General features: G+C 42.3%; 1 protein-coding gene across 3 annotated transcripts in view; it reads left to right on the forward strand.

The window, feature by feature from the left end:
• Window positions 1-1,200: 1,200 nt before the first annotated feature.
• The window catches only part of pcdh11 (protocadherin 11), a gene marked incomplete at both ends in the record, with an annotated part of 145,804 nt that continues 124,420 nt past the window's right edge, over window positions 1,201-22,584 (forward strand). For all 3 annotated transcript variants that reach the window (XM_080773549.1, XM_080773550.1, XM_080773551.1), the window contains 2 exons: window positions 1,201-1,740; window positions 8,678-11,185. In XM_080773549.1, the coding sequence (XP_080629675.1) occupies window positions 1,201-1,740; window positions 8,678-11,185 (3,048 nt within the window). The remainder of the gene's footprint in view (window positions 1,741-8,677; window positions 11,186-22,584) is intronic.

A 22,584-nucleotide genomic window follows, 5' to 3' on the forward strand; every position in this document is an offset into this window, starting at 1 on the left:
ATGACCTACTTGGGGTTTGGCAACTGTGGGTTTTTGCCCCTGAGCAAGCTTTTTCTGCATATAAAGCTGTTCGATATTTTGGGGAACTATAGCATCAAGCAAACTGGCATCCAACACGAAAACCGTGATTAATGAATAATGTCAGATGGTAGTGAACCCATCGGCATTTATTTTGTTCCGCTTTGGGTTTCTTAAGAGGGATCACTCAGTAAACTGTGTGCTGACGTTGTCAGTCTGTTGCAGTCAGTTATGATGATGTAATGTGTGACTCGTGTGACGGATGGCTTCTTACACAGTAATTGATTTCATAATGTTTTCTTTTCACACAGAGTTGTGCTAAACAGTTCTGATCAAACTATGTGTGTTTGCACATGATGCTCATGAAAATATTTGAGCGCTCAATTGTTTACATTCAGGGTAAATGAGGCACACCATTAATAGTCGCTGTCAATTGCAGTGTGTGTGTGACTGTGTGTGTGTGTGTGTGTGTGTGTGTGTGTGTGTGTGTGTGTGTGTGTGTGTGTGTGTGTTTGTGCATGCGTGTGTTCATCGTAAGAAACATTAGTGTCTGTGTGTATTGCTTCAACCCCCTCCATTTTCAACTGAAATCTTGGTGACCTGCACATTGTGGAGACATTGCAGCACCATCATTACTCACTGCTGGATAAACAGAGTTATTTCTCCCCTTGCAGTACACAATAGGTTGTCACTTGTTCAAAACGCTGAAAAATATGTCTGGATCACAAAGGTGATTTGTGCGTTGCAATTTGAACCCAGTTTAAAGTTTTTGTTGTCGTGGCAATTTCAACGCAAGAGCGAACGCAAAAGCAACCACCACATACAGTATGTTCCAAATGTTCCAATATGAAATGGTTCATTTACCACCATAGAATTAGATTGATGGAATATGTGAACTACTAACCTTTTACGTGTCTGCTTGCTCAATGGATGTCATCAAAGGTTAATTGTGTAAAACTGCCGTTAATTTGCTCTCAAAGACACGGGAAGGATGTGGGCTCAGAGCTAGTTAGGATGAAAAGGTCAAGTTCACAACTCTCCATTAGGGAATTACTAATTACAATAGAACTTATGCCATGTAATTCTGTGTATTGACATTGCCACCCCTTCTCTCTCTCTCTCTCTCTCTCTGTTGATACAGAATTTCTGCCATAGAATTGAAGCTCCCACCCGTTCCTGATGATGGACTTAGTAAGTCAGGCTCAGGTGTTGGTGGCCTTGCTCACCTGTCTGGTCTTGCTATGCCAGGCCCAGGAGAGGGACTACACGGTGAAGGAGGAACAGCCGGAGAATGTCCGCATCGGGAACCTGCGCAAGGATCTGGACCTCAATCTGGACCCTGCCGTCAGACTGTCCTCGCCACTGCAGTTCAAGCCTGTGTACAAGACGGGTGACGTGCCTTTGGTGCGAGTGGAGGCAAACACAGGGGAGATCTTCACCACCAATCACCGCATTGACCGCGAGAAGCTGTGCTCGGGGGTGTTTGCGGAGAAGCGCTGCTACTACGAAATAGAGGTGGCTGTGCTGCCCGACGAAATCTTCAGATTGGTCAAGATCCGATTCCTGATCGAGGACGTCAATGACAATGCACCCCTGTTCCAGTCCACTGTCATCAACATCTCTATCCCCGAGAACACAGCCATCAACACCCGCTACCCTGTGCCCTCAGCATTTGACCCAGATGTAGGGATCAATGGCATCCAGCATTATGAACTGGTCAAGGTGAGGATGACTGTTTTTCTTCTTGAAATGAGATGGATGTGAATGTGAAGGGGAAACTTCTTTGTATTCTCTTGAGGATGTCTATGCATGATAGAATGGCCTACACATAGTAAGCTTAAGTTAAAAGCGATTACACCACTATTGTCTCACAGTACACCCAGTTAATTTTTGTTTTCAATGAGTACCTTGCATCACATCTGATAAAAAATTAGACCCGTCTCAGCTTCACACATTTCCTATCTTTAAAATAAAATCACACCCGTACTTCACACACGTGTGATGTGAGGGGTGCTCTTATCATCACACATCATCTCATTCTGGCCAATCTCAATTTGCGTAATCACTTTTGTCATTTACACATTGTTTGTGTTTACACAAACACTCAAAGCTGGACATATCAAAAATATGTTCAATGACCTCCTATATCTACAGTACAAGAGGGATTGGGCAAATCTGCTGTTGGTTACACAGATTTGAAAATATGACCATTTCTATTTCATAAGCCAGTACAGTAAACTGCAATACTGCATGTTCCATGTTTTATGCGAGCCATTAAGATTTCCATATGCTTTATTTCATTATCAGAGTAGGCCATAAAGAGGGGTAAGTTTTGCCATGTAGTGTAACGAATAACAGGAGAACAGTCCGAAGGAAACTGCAGACACAGCGACTACATCCAATTTCCGGCAACAGGTTAGATGTGGTGAACATAGTAGATTAAAGCTAGAAAGGAGGAATGCAGTGCATTATGCTAATCGGTGTCTCATGCAGAACTTGGAACGCTTTTCTTCATCATCTAATTGATGCTCTATTAAACTAGCGTTATATTCTATTTTGCCTAATGAAGTTAGGCCTAAAACTAGAAAAGTAGGATAATATCATGCGTTCTTCATTTACAGTCTAGACAACACTCAATTCTGTCTGGCTCGATGAATATTGTAGATGATGAGCCTTTATACTGTATAAATGAAGTGTAATTTAATAGAGAGATGTGAGTACTTCAGAGGAACACCTAAATATATTAAATAGAGAAAGGTTACTGGGCATTTGGAGAAAACATTTACGCTGAGAGGTATCTAAAAGGTTGTTTCTGAATATATTATGTGAGTTTTATTTTTTAAACCAGGCTGTGAGCAGTAAATCACAAGTCAATCTCGGAGCCTCAGATGAAGTTAGAACTGGCTTAGAATGAACAGAATCGCCGCTGACCGTGTCTGCCTTGAATACCAATTTGCATTTTTAAAGAGTCTCTCCACTGCCAAGGCCTCTCCAGTGCAATGTCCTGAATTGTTCATGCCTGGAAAATCACCAACCAAATGTCCTGCTCATTACAATGATCATCTGCAATCATTTGCTTTGCCCTTTTCACAATGCGACGCTTTCTCAAACCCCTCGCCTATGGCGGAGGTTTTTATTAAAGAAAATGTGTTGCTGAAAATGCTTTTTTTTCCTTTTCTTTATTTACCCAGGGTAGTAACCGAGCACAAGTGCATATTTTCAGAAACGCTCTGCAACTAGAAACACAGACAGACACACATTAAAAACTGTTCAACCACAGTCTTACTGTTAGCCACTGTTGAGCAGCTCCACTGGAGCATTTGGGGGTACCTTGCTCAAGGGCACTTGAATGGTGTTGGGGGAGTGATTTTCCTGCCAGTCCAGGGAATGAAACCGCCAACCTTCTGGCAACAAGGATGCTCTTTTACAGCTATATGTGGCACTGTATCCCTGATTCAGTCCTACTTTTGTTTTACAGTTCTGCACTTTTTCCCCCATCACCCATCATTTACATGTCTAGCCGGTCACTTAAAATGCATGGAGAGGCACTGCAGGACATTTTTTCAACTTTTCTACACTTTAGTGTAACATAGAAAAGAGTATGGAAGAGTTTGCAAGCCTTTCCTAGAATAGCTCCTGGCGCCAAGCCTCCCAATGGACTATCTTTGTATGGTCCCCAGAGATTTGTCTTCGAGGCTCCCTGAGAATAATAGTTATCCCAATGTTCTCGTGTTGTTCAGGACATGATGCTGGAATAGCTACCACTGTGTGGCACAGTGAGGCATGCTTACTGAAACAGCCTCCCGCTCCACATGTAGCCCACTTCAGCCGCCACCATAAAGAACGGATGAATGAGACATGGTAGTCTCTTTGCCTTGTGCACACGTTTATTATATCTTTCCATAGCAAAAAGGGGACAATTCTTTGTAAGCCCACACAGCTTTCCAGCAGCACACGTAATGCTTTGTAATTGCAGCCTGTGTGAAATTCTGCCATTAGCATTGGCAGCAAGCGGCGTTACTTCCCCTGAACTGCAGCAAAGGCGTGTGTCCTAAGAAACGGTGAAGGTCAGAGAAAGTAATACCATGCATGGATGGAGGAGGATCCTCCATGAAAGCAGATTTGATCACTTTGAGTATTCACAGGGAAACTCATACATCTACAAGCTCGCAGCTCTTAGCAACAGAACACTTAGTGAGCTTGTAGATCTGCTATTTCTTTGCCCCGGAATAAAGACAATAATTGCTTAACCTGGATGGCCTTATTTTGGTTCAGGGGGTTGGTTGGAGCAGATACTCTTAGCACTGCAACTGGGTTGAATTTGTTGTGCCATGCCATTATCTTGCTGAAATGTGTTTAAGTTGCTGGAGTGGATTCTTTGTTTAATAGTTTTTCAAGTGTGCACAACAGTAATTTCATTTCTATTCCATTGCGAGCCATGCATGATTTGATACGAAAGGCATTTGTGCAAACTCGGCTAATAGCCAACATTGGGATCCTATATTTTTATAGATGCAGTGAAGTGCTGCCTATAGGCTGAATGGGCTGACTTTCAGGCACACACCTTGCTGTCAATGATTTCCAGTTTTCATTTGAATTTCATTTTGAGTCATCATCCTCCATGAGCTGTTGACAAAAAGAAACAAACAATACCCTGCTGCTTCTTTTGTTTTAACTATATGCATCAGATCAGATCATGACCAGGGACAAGACTAAAAGAGGGATAGGGGAAACGTAAGAGGGAGAAATGAGAGAGAGGGAGGGATGAAAGAGGGAGAGAGGGGGAGAGGGACAAAGAGAGTTTCTATCAGCATTATAAAGAGGTGCTATAGCTTGTGATGAATAGCCCTCCCCAGTTGGCCCCATCCATGGGCATCACCGTGACTAGAGTCTCCCTGATATATTCACAGCCCAATCTCAGTCTCCTCTGAGTTTTAATAAGGTCATCAACTTGACTGAAAGATGCATCCACTGATAATCTAGCCCAGTCAGAATGGCTGCAGAAGGGGATTCAAATTCATCCTCCCTTCATCGTTAGCCCCCTTTCCCTTTGTCAGCAGTCCCCAGTCATTTTCATTTAAATTGGGCAACTTTGATTTGATTGTGTGCTGCACTCATTCCGAATATATGTACGGCACTGATTCCCTTGTCTGATCGATATGAAAGCCTGTGGCCTTGTAGTGTGGAATCAAAACTATATAATCGAAGTTCAGGAGGTCGCATGCATGTAAGGCAATAGAATCAACCATGTTAACTCAGATTTATTAGTTGCGTGCCGGTGTCATGCAGATCTACAAGTTCACCACGTGCCACAATGCGTTGTGAGCTTCTAGATCCACACCAAAGGGTCAAGATGGTTTTAGCGTTGTCTCTGCGGTGTGATATGTCTTGTTGCACGTTGACCCACGTTGACTCTAGTGATTCAACGCATGGAATTCAATGGCCCAAACCACACCAAAGGGTCAAGACGGTTTTAGCGTTAACTCCTTGCAACCGTTTGGATCCAAGGAGTTGCATGGTGACCCTTTGGTGTGGTTAGGGCTTTAGGGTTACCATTGTCATTCATGCATACTATCTACTACAGCCATGTTTGTTGATTAGGGTTCATGTCATTTACTCAGACTTCGCAGTTGCAAGACGCTCTGGATAAGATCGTCTGCTAAATGCCTAAATTGTGATTGTAATTGTAGGCATTTAGCAGAGTGGTGTTTTTTGCAGTGCCTCCGCTCCAATACGCAGCTATGTGTGTATGTCTGTATGTCTGAGCACGGAAAGCTGCAACGCATAAAGTGGCCAGTAGAGTACAGCTCAGAGTTAAGTGGCACAGAGTACACTACAGTATGAGCCCTGGGCCGTTCCTGGGGGTCTGGATGTTCCAGGGACCCACCGCACAGTACACTACAATACAGTACAGTACAGAGAACAGTAGAGTACAGTAACTATAACAATAAATGTATAGTTGCCCCGTTCAGTTCACACAAGTGTGATTTTTGTCTTATCATAACCCAACAGACTGAGAGATAGGTCTATGAAGTGTATTGAAATGCGCTGAGTGCAGTCTCTGTCTTCAGTTGTATGTGAAACCAAAGACAAAACCATAGCAGAACTACCATCTCATAAATCACCATGCAGGCATGCAGCATTGCTTTTGACACATTGGCCTGCCTTGACATATCGCTATCAACAGTGTGTTCATGTACTGTACTAATATTGTATGTGCCAATAAATTGAGCCTTATCCATGACCTACATGACATACAATGACCTGTACAGTTGTGGTTACTGATACTATACTGACATTGTCGGATAGGGAAGTTAATTTGTTTGGCACATATCATACACAAAGGCTATTCAAAAGGCTTGGACATAAGGCGTGGAAAAAACGATATAACGAATAAATAAAACAGCTGGAAATTAAAGTGCAGTTATGGTTTTATTTATTCGCATATTATCATTTGTAAGAGTATAGAAGGAAGGAATGAATGCATGGTGACACATGCATGCACGCTACACAATTTGTCCATAAGACATATCTGCATCTCCTCATATGCATATGACTTTCCTGGTTATCCTTTCACAATTTCCCTCTGGCCAGAAAGATCACAAAATAACCTTTGAATGATCAATCCAGCAGCGTTGGCTGCATTAAGTAGTTCTGTCAATCACTAACATAGTGACAACATTCCCCCGGCAAGCAATTTTCGAGAGTACACAATGATTTACATGCTGCCGCCGCACATTTCCTTCTGTCTGCTACAACAGTATATCGGCACCAGAGCGATGCTGATTTTTAAAACCTACTGGGGAGACTTGTGCAGCAATTTGGTCCAAATGTTCCTTCTCTTCCCCTCCTCGCACAGTGCGAATGTATGTACGGTATCTTAATCTCATTTGATAGCTGTGCCTAGACAGAGTAATCTCCTACAACATTATGTGCAGCATGAAGCTTATCTCTTTAAAGAGGATGCTTTTTCTTGTTTTAGCATGAAACTGCTTCTGACTGAAAGAGCTTCAAAGGGCTTCTTTGTTTCATAATGTGCATGCAGCTCATTCATGGGCTTGATCTTCTTATTTCCTTCCCCTTCTCTCTCTCTCTCTCTGTGTGTCTCTCTCTCGCGCGCATGCGCGCGCGCGCGCACACACACACACACACACACACACACACACACACACACACACACACACACACACACACACACACACACACACACACACACACACACACACACACACACACACACACACACACACACACACACACACACACACACACACACACAGGGTGGTAGAGCTACACTCTATACCAACCCCCATTCTACATTTCGTTCTTGCTCCTTTCTCTCTAATTTGGAAGAATGGATGGATCCCTACCACATACTGCATCTGAAATCATAAAAGTGCTAGTTTTTAAAGGGAAAGGCAATTACTGGGAATAGTACGTGCCAGTTTCTCATGGGGATTACATATGCATTTGTTTTCATTTTCCTCAGGCTTTACTTTTGCCCAGATTTAGTTTTTCCAGGATGAAACGCCTTTTTCTAATGTGCAATCATTATTATTATTTTTAACTCCCAATCTTTAATCTGTGGTCGAGCCTCACAGTGCATTTAAGGCCATCTTTGAAAACGTCTCTTGCATCACAAAATGTCGTGGCTTCTGTGTCCTCAATTCCAGCATAGACACAGGAGAGGGGGGAATGAAATCTCATCTTAGTTAAGTCAGATGGATTGCAATAAGGGCACTAAGGAGCTAAATTACCCCTTTCAAGTAGATGATACCAAGAAGGATGAGAGTAGCTCATTGAAGTGGTAGGTTACTATGTTTTCCAAGTTGACCAGAGGCCCCTATACTAGGACTATACTTGTTTACCTCTACAGTCTACACTCTACACCAACACTATGCAATGCATTGTGAGCTTGTAGATCTGCTATTTCCCCTGAATGTTCACCACAGAATAGGGACACAAGGGTTGTGGTGTTTCATCATCAGTCTCAACGATGCACACACTGAATACCTAAGAATGTATTTACCTACCTACTGTACATCATAATCACTCTCTTAATTTATAAACATGTATGCTGTGCATGAACCATGAACCATTGAAAACAACGTGGACTGCTGTTGAAAGATGTTTCTTGCATCCTATAGAGCTGGAATACAATAGAGCAGCGGCAGCCTCATTTAGAACAAGCTGGGACTATTTGTTGTTTCTCTCTAAATCCAACATTGACATAAACCTTTCCTTGAGAAGAAAAATAAACATCGTTAGGAGCTTTTTTTTCTTTTTCTTTTTTTACTTCATAAGGCTATTGAAGAACTTTCACCTTAAGGTTTTCACATGCGTGCTGAACAAACATTGATCCTCTAAAGCAAACAATAGCTTTTTTCACGGCGTGCGGTTATGTTAGTGTGATACCTTGACAATTGACACTACATAAACAACCTCCTCTGCATTCCCATAAAAATGCATCATCCTCACTAACAGCACTGCATCCGTATTTCAGTATGATGGGGGAAATTTCTCTGTATTGTCCTAGTTGAGTTACGTTTGATTTATATATTTCTATATCAATTTGTGTTATAAAAGTCATGTGACATCATACGCTAAATGTTTCACGTAACGACAATAAAGTGTGCCCTTATTGTTTTTGTCTTTGCAGAGTGTCAGTGAGTTTGGCCTGGACATCATCGAGACTCCCGAGGGAGACAAGTGGCCCCAGCTCATCGTTCAGCAGAATCTGGACCGTGAGCAGAAAGATACATTTGTAATGAAGATCAAGGTGGAGGACGGGGGTAACCCTCCCAAGTCTAGCACCGCCATCCTCCAGGTCACCATCTCTGACGTCAACGACAATCGACCCATCTTCAAGGACACCGAGCTGGAGGTCAACGTGCCCGAGAACGCACCCACGGGGACGTCGGTCGCCCAACTCCACGCCTCGGACGCCGACCTGGGCTCCAACGCTCAAATACACTTTGCCTTCAGCAACCAGATCTCTGCCTCGACCAAACGCCACTTTGCCATCGACGGCTCCACAGGACTGATTACCATAAAGCAGCCACTGGACAGGGAGGTGACACCTGTTCATAAGCTCATTGTCCTGGCTAGTGATGGCAGCTCCACCCCCTCCAGAGCCACAGTGATTGTTAATGTAACAGACGTTAATGACAATGTGCCATCCATAGACACTCGCTACATAATCAACCTGGTTAATGGGACTGTTCTCCTGTCTGAGAATGCGCCTCTCAACACCAAAATAGCCCTAATCACAGTCACAGATAAGGATGCCGATCTGTTCGGCAAAGTAGCTTGTTACACTGACCATGACGTTCCCTTTCGTTTGAAGCCAGTCTTTAATGACCAATTTTTATTGGAGACGGCAGCTCCTCTTGATTATGAGACGACCAGGGAATATGCAATTAGGATAGTAGCCTCGGACAGGGGGACACCTCCACTCAACACATCGGCCATGCTTTTAATTAAAATCAAGGATGAGAATGACAACGCACCCATCTTTCCCCAGCCAGAGATCCAGCTCTCCATTCCTGAGAACAATGACCCCTCTACGCAGTTGATAAAAATCAGTGCCACTGACGCAGACAGCGGACATAATGCTGAGATTATTTATACTCTTGGCCCTGACGTACCAGATGGGTTCAACATAGACAGACGGTCAGGTATCCTCTCAGTTGGCAAACGGCTGGACAGGGAGAAACAGGAGAGGTACTCATTCACTGTCATAGCAAGGGACAATGGCTCCTCGTCCCTGCAGAGCAATGTCACTGTCAGGCTAATCGTTCAGGACCTTAATGACAACAGCCCGGCTTTCACACACCCTGAGTACAACTTCTATGTGCCTGAGAACCTGCCTCTTTACGGAACTGTGGGCTTAATCACAGTGACTGACGCTGATGCGGGGGACAATTCTGTTATAACCTTGTCCATTTTGAATGGTAAAGACACCTTCATCATCGACCCCCAGACTGGTGTTATCAGGCCCAATATCACCTTCGACAGGGAGCAGCAAAGCTCTTACACATTTATGGTGAAAGCAGTTGATGGAGGGCAGCCTCCCAGCACTTCCTATGCCAAGGTCACCATAAATGTGGTCGACGTGAACGACAATCGCCCTGTGTTCGTCATCCCCTCATCAAACTACAGCTACGACCTCGTGCAGTCCACTACCGCCCCTGGTGCCGTGGTCACAAGGGTGTTTGCCATTGACAATGACACAGGTATGAATGCTGAGCTGCAGTATAGCATCAGCAGCAGCATTATCATCACCTCGAGGGTATCTCCTAGAGGTCTCTTTTCAATAGACAAAACAACTGGTAACATAACACTGCAGGAAAGGATAGTGGCAGCCGATCAGGGTCTGCATAGGCTGGTAATCAAGGTCAAAGATCTAGGCCAGCCGGAGTCATTGCACGCCATCACACTCATTCACCTATTTGTAAATGACTCTGTTTCAAATGCGACCTTCATCCAAGAGCAGTTGCGGAAGAGCATGGAGACGCCTTTGGACCGCAATATAGGGGACAGCGAGGTTACACCGCAAGCCAACGGATATGTTATTGTTGTCATTGCTATCATAGCAGGCACCATGACTGTCATATTAGTGATATTTGTTACAGCCTTGGTGCGTTGCCGCCAGACACCAAGGCATAAAGTGGTGCAGAAGGGCAAGCAAAGCGGAGAGTGGGTGTCACCCAACCAAGAGAACCGTCAGATTAAGAAGAAGAAGAAGAAGAAGAAGCGGTCCCCTAAGAGTCTCCTCCTGAACTTTGTGAGCATTGACGAATCCAAGCCTGACGACCCCAGCCATGAACATATTAATGGCACATTGGACCTCCCCGTTGAGCTGGAGGATCAGACCATGGGGAAATACAACTGGGCCACGACGCCCACCACCTTCAAACCTGACAGCCCAGATTTAGCCAAGCATTACAAGTCTGCGTCCCCTCAGCCCACCTTTCAAATCAAGCCGGAGACTCCGGTGGCCCCAAAGAAACACCACGTGATCCAGGAGCTCCCCTTGGACAACACGTTCGTGGTGGGCTGTGACTCGCTCTCCAAGTGCTCCTCCACTAGCTCCGACCCATACAGTGTCTCAGAGTGCAGCTGTCAGGGGGGATTCAAGACCGCGGGGCAAATCACCACCCGACAGGTAATTCATGACTTCCTTTTTAAACCCACCCACACCAGTCCCCACTCACACTCCCCCCGCTGTCCCATGGTAGGCGATGTGAAGGGGGGAGGGTGGCAGCATGGAGCCAGGGGACTCCACCACACAGCCCACCATGTCTACATGAATGTCATCTGTGCAGAATACTGAACATAGTCCCTGTTCTGACTAAAACCTAATTTCTCTTGAAATGAATCCAACAGATCCTTCGGGCATACGGTCCTTTATAACCAATCTGTAATTGCATTAACCTTGTTTTTGTTAAAGTTCCTTTCAAAAGTTGAGAGTAATGGCAGTAGTGTAATTATAGTAGCTAGCCTTAAGAACAGTATGGCGGGTGACAGATCTATAGGGAGACTGGGAGAGTCTAATTGAACCCTGCACAGTGGTGTTTGAGCTCATGCAGTGGCAGACCTGTGTTTTAATCTCTTTGACTAACAAGTTAACAAATTGTTTAAACAAGCCTGGCTGTCAGGTAGAAATAAAATGGCAACTACTGTAGACTGACAAGGCGAGACGGACCATTCACTTCATCAAGTATGCATTTAGGCCAAAAAAAGAAGAAAAAACAATAGTACACCCTGAAAAGAATGGCTCTAGATGTGCTAAAACATACTCGATAGATAATCCTACTTTTTGCCGCTTCTGTCCTCAAAATACCAAGCACCATTATACTGCTCTGCCAGTGAAGTTTTGCGGAGAGAAGCTCATTTGAATGCCAGGGTACAGCACCAGGGCTTATGACTCCCTAAGAGATGTGCCAAATGCGAAGTGCCCCAATAAATAAAACCTGGTGAGGGAAATAAATGTAAATCAGAGGTAAGGAGAGGTGGCCTTGCTCAGCTCTGACAGCCAGAGCAGAGAGCCGTGGAAAGAGACTGAGCACTGGAATGGGAATAGAGAGGGGGGGGAGGGTCACGGAGATCAAGGTGACATGGAGCCTCGGGACCAATATACTTAAACACTGAGGGAGTAGTAGTTCGTAAAAAAGGCCCTGCTGGGCCGTCGTCTCATTTAACTCATTAATACGCAACCTTAAATAGCCCAATTAATGCTAAAAAGGCCGTAGCATATGTGCACTTTCGCAGTCCAGCTGTACATTTTCTAAATGAGATCGTAAAGGACAGAGGATACATGTCTTATGAGAACATAATTATGTGTGTGATAACTATTCCTGATATGCATTACTGAGTAATGTACATAATGGATATGTATTGCCAATTTGCCATGATCCTTCATTGTCAGGCATATTGGTGCTGTGTGTAGACGTTTGTTTTATTATTTAATTTCCTGCGTTATGATTTGTTTCCAATTTGACTCTTTTCCTATGGTTTGCTTTTCAATTTATTTCTGGTCATTGTTGCTGGGTTGCTGGTTTGCCTCTGCCTCTATATTTGTCATTGTTTTGATCACAATTATCACATCTGCCATTCATTCGATTCTGGCTCAATTTAATCATATTCCATCAATAATCGATTTAGTTTGATAGGGTACTTGCTTCGGTTTCTATCTGGTATCGCATTGTACACAATTTAAATTGATTTGCCTACTAGTTTCTCTTCTTCTCCCAATATACCATTTTCTGTGACATCTTGTAACTGGATAGAATCCCTTTTGGTGTACATATTGTAAATGACTAGTTATCCAGTGCAGTGTTACGGTGGAGATAATTTATGGAGACACCCACACAGAGCAGATAGTCATTTGCTTTAGCCGTCTTTTATTTGAAACCCCAGTGAAGAGACATGCCCTGCCATGCTACATTATACATAAGCCTACTAAATGCCCTACGTACTAAGGTACGTTAAATTAAGAATATGTTTATACTTCTCACTGTCAAGTTGTCAGAATGACTTTCCTCTCTTACTGGTTGTGACTGGTTGTGGGTCGGAAATATGCAGAAATATTCAATTGGTGTTTTCCAGTTTTATCCTCCTGGATGAATAGTGGATTTAAATTGATTTGCACTTGTGTTGCCGCCGAGAAGGGAATCCTTTGATGGAAATATTTCAAGCATGGATGAATATATGATTAAGTATCTAAATTAAGTCTAGGTGGGTTTGTTTGCAACCTAGATTAGTTTCCTTAACAGAGGACAAATTAAGCGTCCAGATATAATATTGTTGCTGCATTTGAACATTATCAAGATAAATCAGTCCTCATTGCTTCCTTCCACAGGCCATAACCTCACTGATGTTAAACAGATAGTACATTTAAATTCCTCTCTCCCCTTAAGCAAGTGACAAGTGATGCCTCTCTCTTTAGACATTAGATTTCCCACCAGTTTTAAGTATGCTTATTTAATCTAAAAAAAAAAAGAAGGGGAAAAAGAAATCACATGAAGTCTTGCCTGATGATAATCTACAGCTGCAAAGGTTAATTAAATGCACTAAAGGGTTAATCACTCGTAATACAATATGATTAAAATCACTGTAATTAGGTTTCAAATGAGGCCGATAAGAAACTAGGAAAAAAGGCAGCCGTCCTTTAAGATAATCAGAATACCATGTGCTATCTGTGGGTGGATTCTTCAGGAATGAGACAACATCTGACCTCCTGCCCTTTCTGCTGTGGCCCTGTAAGAATTCCTCATTTGATCCCGTCTCTGTGCTTCTTTTGGACTAAATCTATTTTCACAAACGGAACACTTAATAGAGCAACACCCTCATCGAAATAGCTCTCGTTGATTTGATTTAATCAAAGGTTTTCGGGAACATGACTCATATTCAAGTTGAAATGTGGCTGTTTTAACAAAAGCCGCCACGTACTGTATATTTCGCTGGTGCCAGCCAGCCTGGATTTGTAATACTGCAAGTAAAAAGCACAGGAAAATTGTCATATAATCCCCATTGCTCATGAAAGTTACAGACCGTGGTTTAGTGCCGCCACTCCCCAAAAAAGGACAGATAAGACTAAGGGCACCCATGGAATAATAATCAATGCTGGGGGCACACAGGAGATGCTTGATAATGAAGGTCACCGCAAATGTTTGGAGAGACTTTACAAATGTAGCCGCTAAAGAGGAAAGCTTGTCAAAATACTTCAGAGACCACATATTTGCACCACCATATGGCCCCATTATACAGCGAGAACACAATTTGTAACCTCAAACCCAACAACACCCCCTCCCACCCGGTGTCCCCACTGCTCTGTTTTTACTCATCTCATCGGTTTCTTTTATCTTACCCCGCTCCGTCACCCTCCCAACCCCACAGTGATACTGGAGGTCAAATATCCGTGCAGTGATGAGCAATCCTTGTCAGGGCGTGCGGTTTAGTGAAAGCAGATCAAATGCCGATAGTTGAATGATGTCGAGCATAGGCATGAATATGCAGGATGTACTGTATAAAAAGCCAGTAAACTATTTTTCTTGGCCTACACTACATTTCCGGGGGCCACGGTTGCATGCGGTCAACATCGCTCGATCGTCAGGCTGACCTCACGCTTCATAGTGTTCATGGAGAGAGTACATTAGCATACTATGTACAGCACATGCATTATGCTCCCTGTAATGCAGTAGTGTAGTGTGGGCTCAATTGTTATTTTATTTCGTTTTACATATTGATTCATGTTACCTTCCTTTAAAAGAATATAAGACAAATGGAGTCTAGCAGAAAACTAAATCTCTCTCTGTAATATCCATTTATTTATGAGGGTGAGGGATGGGCCTTTCACCCTCGCCACCCATGGTGTGATTGGTGAAGCTGCTTACTATGACTCATGGTGATGACCATAGTCGGCAGGGAAAGAGATTATCTTGTTAAAAGGCTAACTATGATAGTTAAATGAAATTGGATGCCAGTGTCCGAATGGTAGCGGCTGATTGTGACTTTTTTAATGTATTTATTTATTCATTCTCATTCATTACTTATTTATTACAAAGTCATCGCATCTGTAATCACCATGCCTTGCTGCCATAAGTATTTTGTTGGGTCAAGATTTTACTTGGATCAGACATTGGCAGTTGTGTCTCTAAAGTTCCTGAAGGACAGCCAAATGTCAAATCTGTACCTATCAGAGGAGCCACTGGCAAGGGTCCCAATGTGTGGGCCTAAATTGACTCAAACGGTTTTCTGAGGGGAAATGAAGAGTGCTGCACTAGTGTGGTGGGAGACAAACACAAATTTGACCAAATTACATGCTCTGATAAGTACAGGAAAAATCCACAAACGTGTCACACCTGTAGCATTCTTCAAGGAAACCTGACAAGATAATGACTCAATTGCCAGCTGTGCCTTGAAGAATGCTTCCCCCCCACCCCTATCTACTACTCAGAGATTTGTATTTACTGTTAAGTGTAGCCTCACACACTGATAAGGCTACAGCTTAAGAGTGCTCAGAGCTCGATGATATTGTAACTACAATCTCCCTATATCTGTCTGTCTCTCTATATTTCAGGAGACGGCACTGAAACCACCACACTATGGCACACTCTGTGGCACAGGTACAGCCCGCTCCCACAGGATTAAAATCAATCTCTAGCTCCCACTACCCCTAGAGAGAGAGAGAGGGAGAGAGAGAGAGAGGGAGAGAGAGATAGATAGAGAGAGAGGAAAGAAAGAAGAAGGAATGAAAGCAAGAACCTAAGAGGTGAAACAAGTACTCTACTGTCTCAACGGCCTCAAACCCTGCCTTTACATTGAAGTAGGAGAAAAGGTGAACTTGGAGGCTGGGTGAAAAATCACAGACAGAGATGAGTCACATCACGTTGCCTACCTGAAACGTATGACAAAGCTCTTCCTGTGAGAGTGTGTTGGGGCTTGGATTGCTTTATCAAATCCTATGCTATTACATAGCTATATGTCACTGAGGATGATACGATGAAACCCTCCTCCAAAACATCCCTCACTCCACCTCCTCCTGAAAAAAAACCCACTGTGTAAAAAAAAGAAAGAAAAAAAAAGTGACAAGTACAGTACGAGGATCTGTAATGTATGTTTATATGTATGTATGTATATCTACCTATTACAGAGTTCATGGTGTTTATATTTATTGATTCCTATTTTATTTTTTAATTATTATTTTATATTGTTTTCAAAACTGCCAGATAGGCTATTTTATTTTCTAATGTTCTGTTTTTGTATCATTGGAAGTTGCTCTTTCTGGGCTCGCTGTTGGAACTATGGTGATGTTTTGATGCTGCAAAGTCTACCAATAATAGATCCCACATCACAGTGGAACCTTTCTGTCGGCTATTGTCTCTTTTTATCCCACTTTCAGTGCCACTGGTATTGTTCGTAGTGTGTGGCTAATGTTAACAGTAATATGCATGGCCCCACTATACAACGTAGAGCTTTACAACTGTGCTACTGGTCACCACAGTGTTATTACATTTGGACAAATAGTGGGAGACGTTTAGCATTTTTAAGCTAAACCACAATCACAGGGGACAATACATGCTTAGGATTGGGATATAATCAAAAGCTGTTTATGTAGGGCACAATTGATGAGCATTAATTAAGCTTAGCCTTTTGTGGGCGGCATTCAGCTCCTTAGTCACATCCGATTTAACCTGTGAGATACATTATTATTTAAAATGTTTCCAAATGTACAAGAACGAAGAAAACATTACAATCCTCAGGCAGTCGTAATATGACTTGGTGGGCTTAAGCAAAAATCACTTGAATTATGAAAAGTCCATTGAACACCAAAACGTGGAGGTAATCCAGGCTTTGATTTGAAACATTTGACAAAAAAACACACTGATGGTGCACTTACAATTCTTTAGGGCTTGTACGGTCGGTCTGTGTCACACACACGTGACACACCCATGCACGAACACGCGCATGCGTGCACACACACACACACACACACACACACACACACAAAGCCTCTATTGTTATTCTCTACAGTCATTAGGTTATGTCCCGTCTTTCCACAATATGACACCAGTAACTGGCGCAATGGGCTAGTGGCATTGTTGTTCAATATTCATGTTAATTGGTAAAGTAAAGACTGCTTTGGTAGGTAAGACCTAAATGGTACAATACAGTACATACATATAACTGTAGAATTAGATCCATTAAAACGGACACAACTATTAGTTGGTTGGAGTTGTACAAATGGACAGCCTTTTTTATTCTTATTGTTCTTGTTAAAACATGCCATGATTTTGAAGATGTCCGATTTAAAGCTTCTAATTCTATGTATATTAGCTCCTAGACATCCAGGCGTTTTGACTGGAGGAGGTATATTCATGTAATTATGGTATCCAATGTATTCACTACTGCGTAGGAGCCACAGTATGAACTATACATAGCATCATAGCACTGTGTAATGATTAGACTTGCCTGATCCTTGGGGAAAAGAAAAAAATAAGTACATGGGGAGAGCTTTTATCCTTGTAAGGGAGACAGAGAACCTCACTTTTATTCAATGTGAAGTACAATATGCACCTTACATGATCTTTGTAATTGACTTTGATTTGCCAGTGCGTGGAGACAACTGTAAATGTTTTGTTTATGTATGTGTGTGCTTCTGAAATTTATTAAAGTCTTTTGCATTGTATTGCACATTTCCATGACTCTTCTTATTCATAGAGGTAAAAACTTATTTCAATATTCAGCCTTATTAACCTTTAATTCCCTGTGACCACCAAATAATTAGATTATACAATGTATAGTCTTACTCGACAATACTTTTTTACGATGTGTACAGTTATGCAGTCTTGCACTGTCAATGCTGGCCGACACCATTTAACCTGTGTGTGGGTGTGTTGATCTGGACACCCTTGATTGGCTCAGGTTTGAAGTCATACTGTAGGAAGAAGAACTGCCTGCCCCCACCGTTCTTTTATTCCTTTTACGCAACAACAAGGCGCTTATCCGGAGGAGAGTAATGATGAAACGATTTAGATATACTGTACATCTCTCATTAGGAAAGAGATTACAGTCAAAAGTTATGGAAATTTGGAATAACACCATCCTTTGAAGTACACGGACAGAAAGCATCAGAATAGGGGCTGCTTTTTTTGGAACAGTACAACTTACTTTTCTCTGTATCTCCTCCACAAAAGCTGATAATGATCATTTGATAATGAGCACCCTGCTATTATGATGTTCAGTACAGTACATAGGGCACCAACGGGTACTGAAGCGTTTGTACTTCTGAAAGAGATTGATGGTTGTACAGCAACCACCACCCTGAAATGGCAGTGGTGATTATTTTTTATTTTTACTTCTTTCTACACATTTTGATACGGGCTTCTGAAGCATAGAGCGGAGTCAAAGCATCGGCAACAGGACATGTTTAATTGCTTATCAAAGTTGCTTCGTATTTCAAAACTGAGATGGATTTCTTCCCCTGGAGGGAAGCATGTCCTCAGTGATTAGAGAAAATAGTTCACACCAGTGCAGTGTGTTTTACTCCAGTAAAGCATGCACATCCTGACATTGAGGGAGCACAACTGACAGCTTTCTATTAATAGATTAATGTAAAACTGCTAAACGTCGTGTTCCCACTTTGAACCTAATGAACTTGAGTGAATCATAAACTAAACGGTGTTTGCCTTTGAGCTTGATAAATTGACATTTTATGACGCAGGCTTTCGCTTTGTGCATCATTAGGTAATGAAATGCATTTGAATGCGCCAGAACTTAATAATAAAATTTCAAAGATACTACATCTCTAATGAGTCTTAATATTTTATGCATGAAAAGAGAGTGGGCGAGTGCAGTTAACGATGAGATAACAACAGGTTTACAACAGATCAATGCCTTTGGTATTTCCACTTTCCTCCTCGTTTCTCATAGAAGAATAGTTATTTATGGTTATCTTCCTCTCAACATTACGTCTGTGATTTCAGCTGGACGGCCTCGTGTCCAATTCCAGTGATTTTAATCATCTATACAGAATGACTTTTAAAGGTTGTCCCATGGTTGTATTACAGTATGTCAGTGTGAGGAGTATTTCCAGAGTTGCTTTCCTGACATATTGATTCATGATTTATGAGGATGTAGTATTCGATTTCATCTAACAGCCCAGGAAGCTGGTCATATAGTAAGTTTGATTACACATAATGCAATGAAATGTCTGCATATTACAGACACACACACACGCACAGTCGCACATCCCCACCCCCCCCCCCCCCCCCCCCCGCCACACACACACACACACACACACACACACACACAGAGAGAGAGAGAGAGAGAGAGAGGGACAGTACATGCATATGGAGTTGTGGGGGTAAAGGAAAGAGATATCAAATAGTTCTTCATTAAAGAGTTTGCATTATTGTATATAGGCTACTCCAGCCTTCTTTTCGTAAAAGGATGTAGCATCCAATATTTCTTGGAGCCTGTACTGTGTATTGATATTTTCATAATGCACGATTGCTGGAGGCACCGCAGCTATTGATTATGTGTTTTTGCTAAACCAGTTTACAACATAGTTAAGTTTGATTAAAAAGTAGATTACAGTGATCGTTACGGACAGACCTGAGAGAGGTGACTCATTGATTAACTGGTGAACAAAGTACTCAACAACACCAGTACTTCAAGGTATACTGTACCCTTGGTTAAATATTACTCAACTATGTACAAGTGAAATTCAAATTTGTACCAGAATTAAAGTACTGGAGTACTTGCTTTTAAAAATGCTCAATTATTCAAAAGTACATGCTTTTAAAAAAAGTTTTCAAAAATACAAATTACAAAGTAAATTGATCACTGATTGTTAAGTAAGGACCTCCCCCCTACACGGGTGCAGGGGATGATCAAATGTTGGCTTTAAAAGAGGGAGCTACAACCCTAGTATCACTTTTTAATCTGCTCTGAAGAAGGCTGTTGCCGAAACGCGTCAGTGTTCTCAATAAAACATGAGAACGTGCATTTGAGCCAGTCTTGCATCTTTTATTTTGCAGTGCCGCTTTTTCCATTTTGTTGGTTTATGAGTTAAGTTATATTTAACCCTAGAACACTAAACATGGGTGATTTTCCACCAGGACGATTATATTTTTGCAATTTTCATAATGTTGCTGATGTCTGAGGTGGGTGGGTCTTTCAGTAGCCTACCTTCATGATGCTCAGTGACATCATAGAAGGTAGGTTTGTTTCCCTGCCCACATCCCTGATTTTTCCTACATGCAGGTGTTCGGGTGAATTTCACCCGTGTTTAGTGATAGTGTGTTCCAGAAAAATCCAATACACCCACAATGGATATGTTTTTATTTTTTTATTCACTGGACCAATCTCACATGTCTTAGGAATGGGTGGACCAAAGGAGAAGTTCCCAACTTAATTTCTCTTTTTTTAGGAATATTTAAAAAATATTTCGCCCCCCCATGATAGGGCCTATTTTTTGTTTTTGAGTGGTGCACTCTTGTGCCAGAAACAGAGAGAGAGAGATAGTGTTGCACTGTTGCCTAGTGCTAATTACAGAGAGAGAGAGAGAGCGAGAGAGAGAGAGAGAAAGGAGAGAGAGAGAGAGAGAGAGAGAGAGAGAGAGAGAGAGAGAGAGGGGGAGAGAGAGAGAGAGAGAGAGGCAGGGGGAGAGGGGAGTTGCACCACTCAGTTCACACAGGTGTGATTTTTAAAGAAGAGTACCTCAAGTTGCCATGTATTGCTGTACTGCAATATATTTAGATGATAAATATTTTTTATGGAATATTTTATATCGGGTAAAATATATTCGTGTTTAGTGATGGTGTAACAAAAAATATGTTTGGTGTTCTAGGGTTAAAGCTGAGCAGTGAGCACACACATGCCTCAGGACCTTTTTTTGGCGGCTTTCGACTTTATTTTATATTTGTTATAGACTCTATAACAAATTCCTCTAAGAGGGACAGACAGTAGGCTGACAGGAAATGGGGGAGAGAGATGGGGGAGTGACATGCACTGAGGGCCGTCGCGATCGGGAGTCGAGCCCGCGGCACACTGCCAGACTCGGGCTGCTGGCCAAGGTGCCTGGACCGCTCAGCCACGGCCCAGGCCCTGTTTTTATTTCTTTGCAACGTAAATTGTCTTTTCGTTAGTATCAATGAATTGCTGTAATAAAATTACAAACAAAATACATCAATACTAAGCAGCTGATCTACAAGCTGACATTGTGATATGGCACATTGTCAGCTTGTAGATCTGATATTTTCACTATATTTGAAACAGGGCTTAAGTGGTTAATTCATAATGCAATTTGTCCCTTCCTACAATATTTGTCTTTGAAATAATAGTATGAGTACAGTACTGAAGTAAAGGCACTTTGTTACTGTCCACCAATGGTAATGATAGCAAAACCAACATTTCCTCACATTGCATTGATTCTCAATTCCATTTCAGCTCATGCCTTTCCACATTCAGTACGTTGCAGAGTAAAATGACTGGATTTATTGCTGATATTCTGAACTAATTAATACAATTAATACATGAACTTTTAGCCAGAACAACTATGATAATAATTAAATACCAAAGACCAAAGCTGTTCACCCATTTATCTCAAATTAAGAGACGTTCATTCAATTATTTCTACTTCCACTCAACGTCTGAGATCTATGCACAAAGTCACCCTGGACATGAACAAATTCTTGGTAGCGTAGTCCTGCTGAAAATAAAATAAAAATAAACTGTCTCGTTTCCCCGTCGTTCATGAAGCATTTGTTGTTAAAGGTATCCATGGGGAGGTGCAGGGGAATTAGCCAAGCAGCAAGCGTATCCAGGGTATGATGTGCTGGTGGTACCCTGAAGCGGTACTGACTGTCTAAGCAGGGGCTATTTATGCATGTGCTGTGCAATGGTGCAGGAAACAAGAAGATGCTGTCTAGCTGTTGCACTCCACTCAAGGCAGCACTCCACACAATTGCTGCCAAATCTCTGCCAAACTGAATAATTCAATCATCCCCCCATAGCTGCAGCAGTCTAGCTACCTTTGTGTGTGCAACAATCAAATCAGCGTGGAAGCCCGCCGAGTGGTTCTTTCTGAGACACTGAGTAGCCCTACAGCCCGGAGATTGTTTTCATTGAAAACAATTCTGTTGATTAAACGAGGTGTGACTGTGGAGCAGGGATCTGAGTAACATCGATTGCCTGTACAATTGTTTGTTCCTGGTTAAAAGTGTGATCTAAAACAGTAGTTGTTGATAGTGTACAGGGAACATATGTGTTGTTGGTGATTTGGGTAGACGGGTTGGCGCACTGGAGAAAACTCAATTCCTTTGCTATCCACAAAACCCCCCTGGTGGTGAAATCCACTGTGATTCTGCTGTGTAGGTTCAATAATGACTTGATGACTTAAGAACAGAGCTGTGTGAGATTGCTTTGAGGAAGGTTTACAACTTTTTCTTCCCTTTTTTTCCCTTCGCCCCCTCCCCCCTTTTTTAAGAAGACCCTTTACTTTTTTGCTTTAATTGCAAAACATTGATTTGGATTTTGGATACACCATGTAGGTTTTAC

This window comes from Protomyctophum bolini (assembly GCF_963924005.1).
Source record: "Protomyctophum bolini genome assembly, chromosome: 10".
In the NCBI taxonomy this organism is placed as follows: domain Eukaryota; kingdom Metazoa; phylum Chordata; class Actinopteri; order Myctophiformes; family Myctophidae; genus Protomyctophum; species Protomyctophum bolini.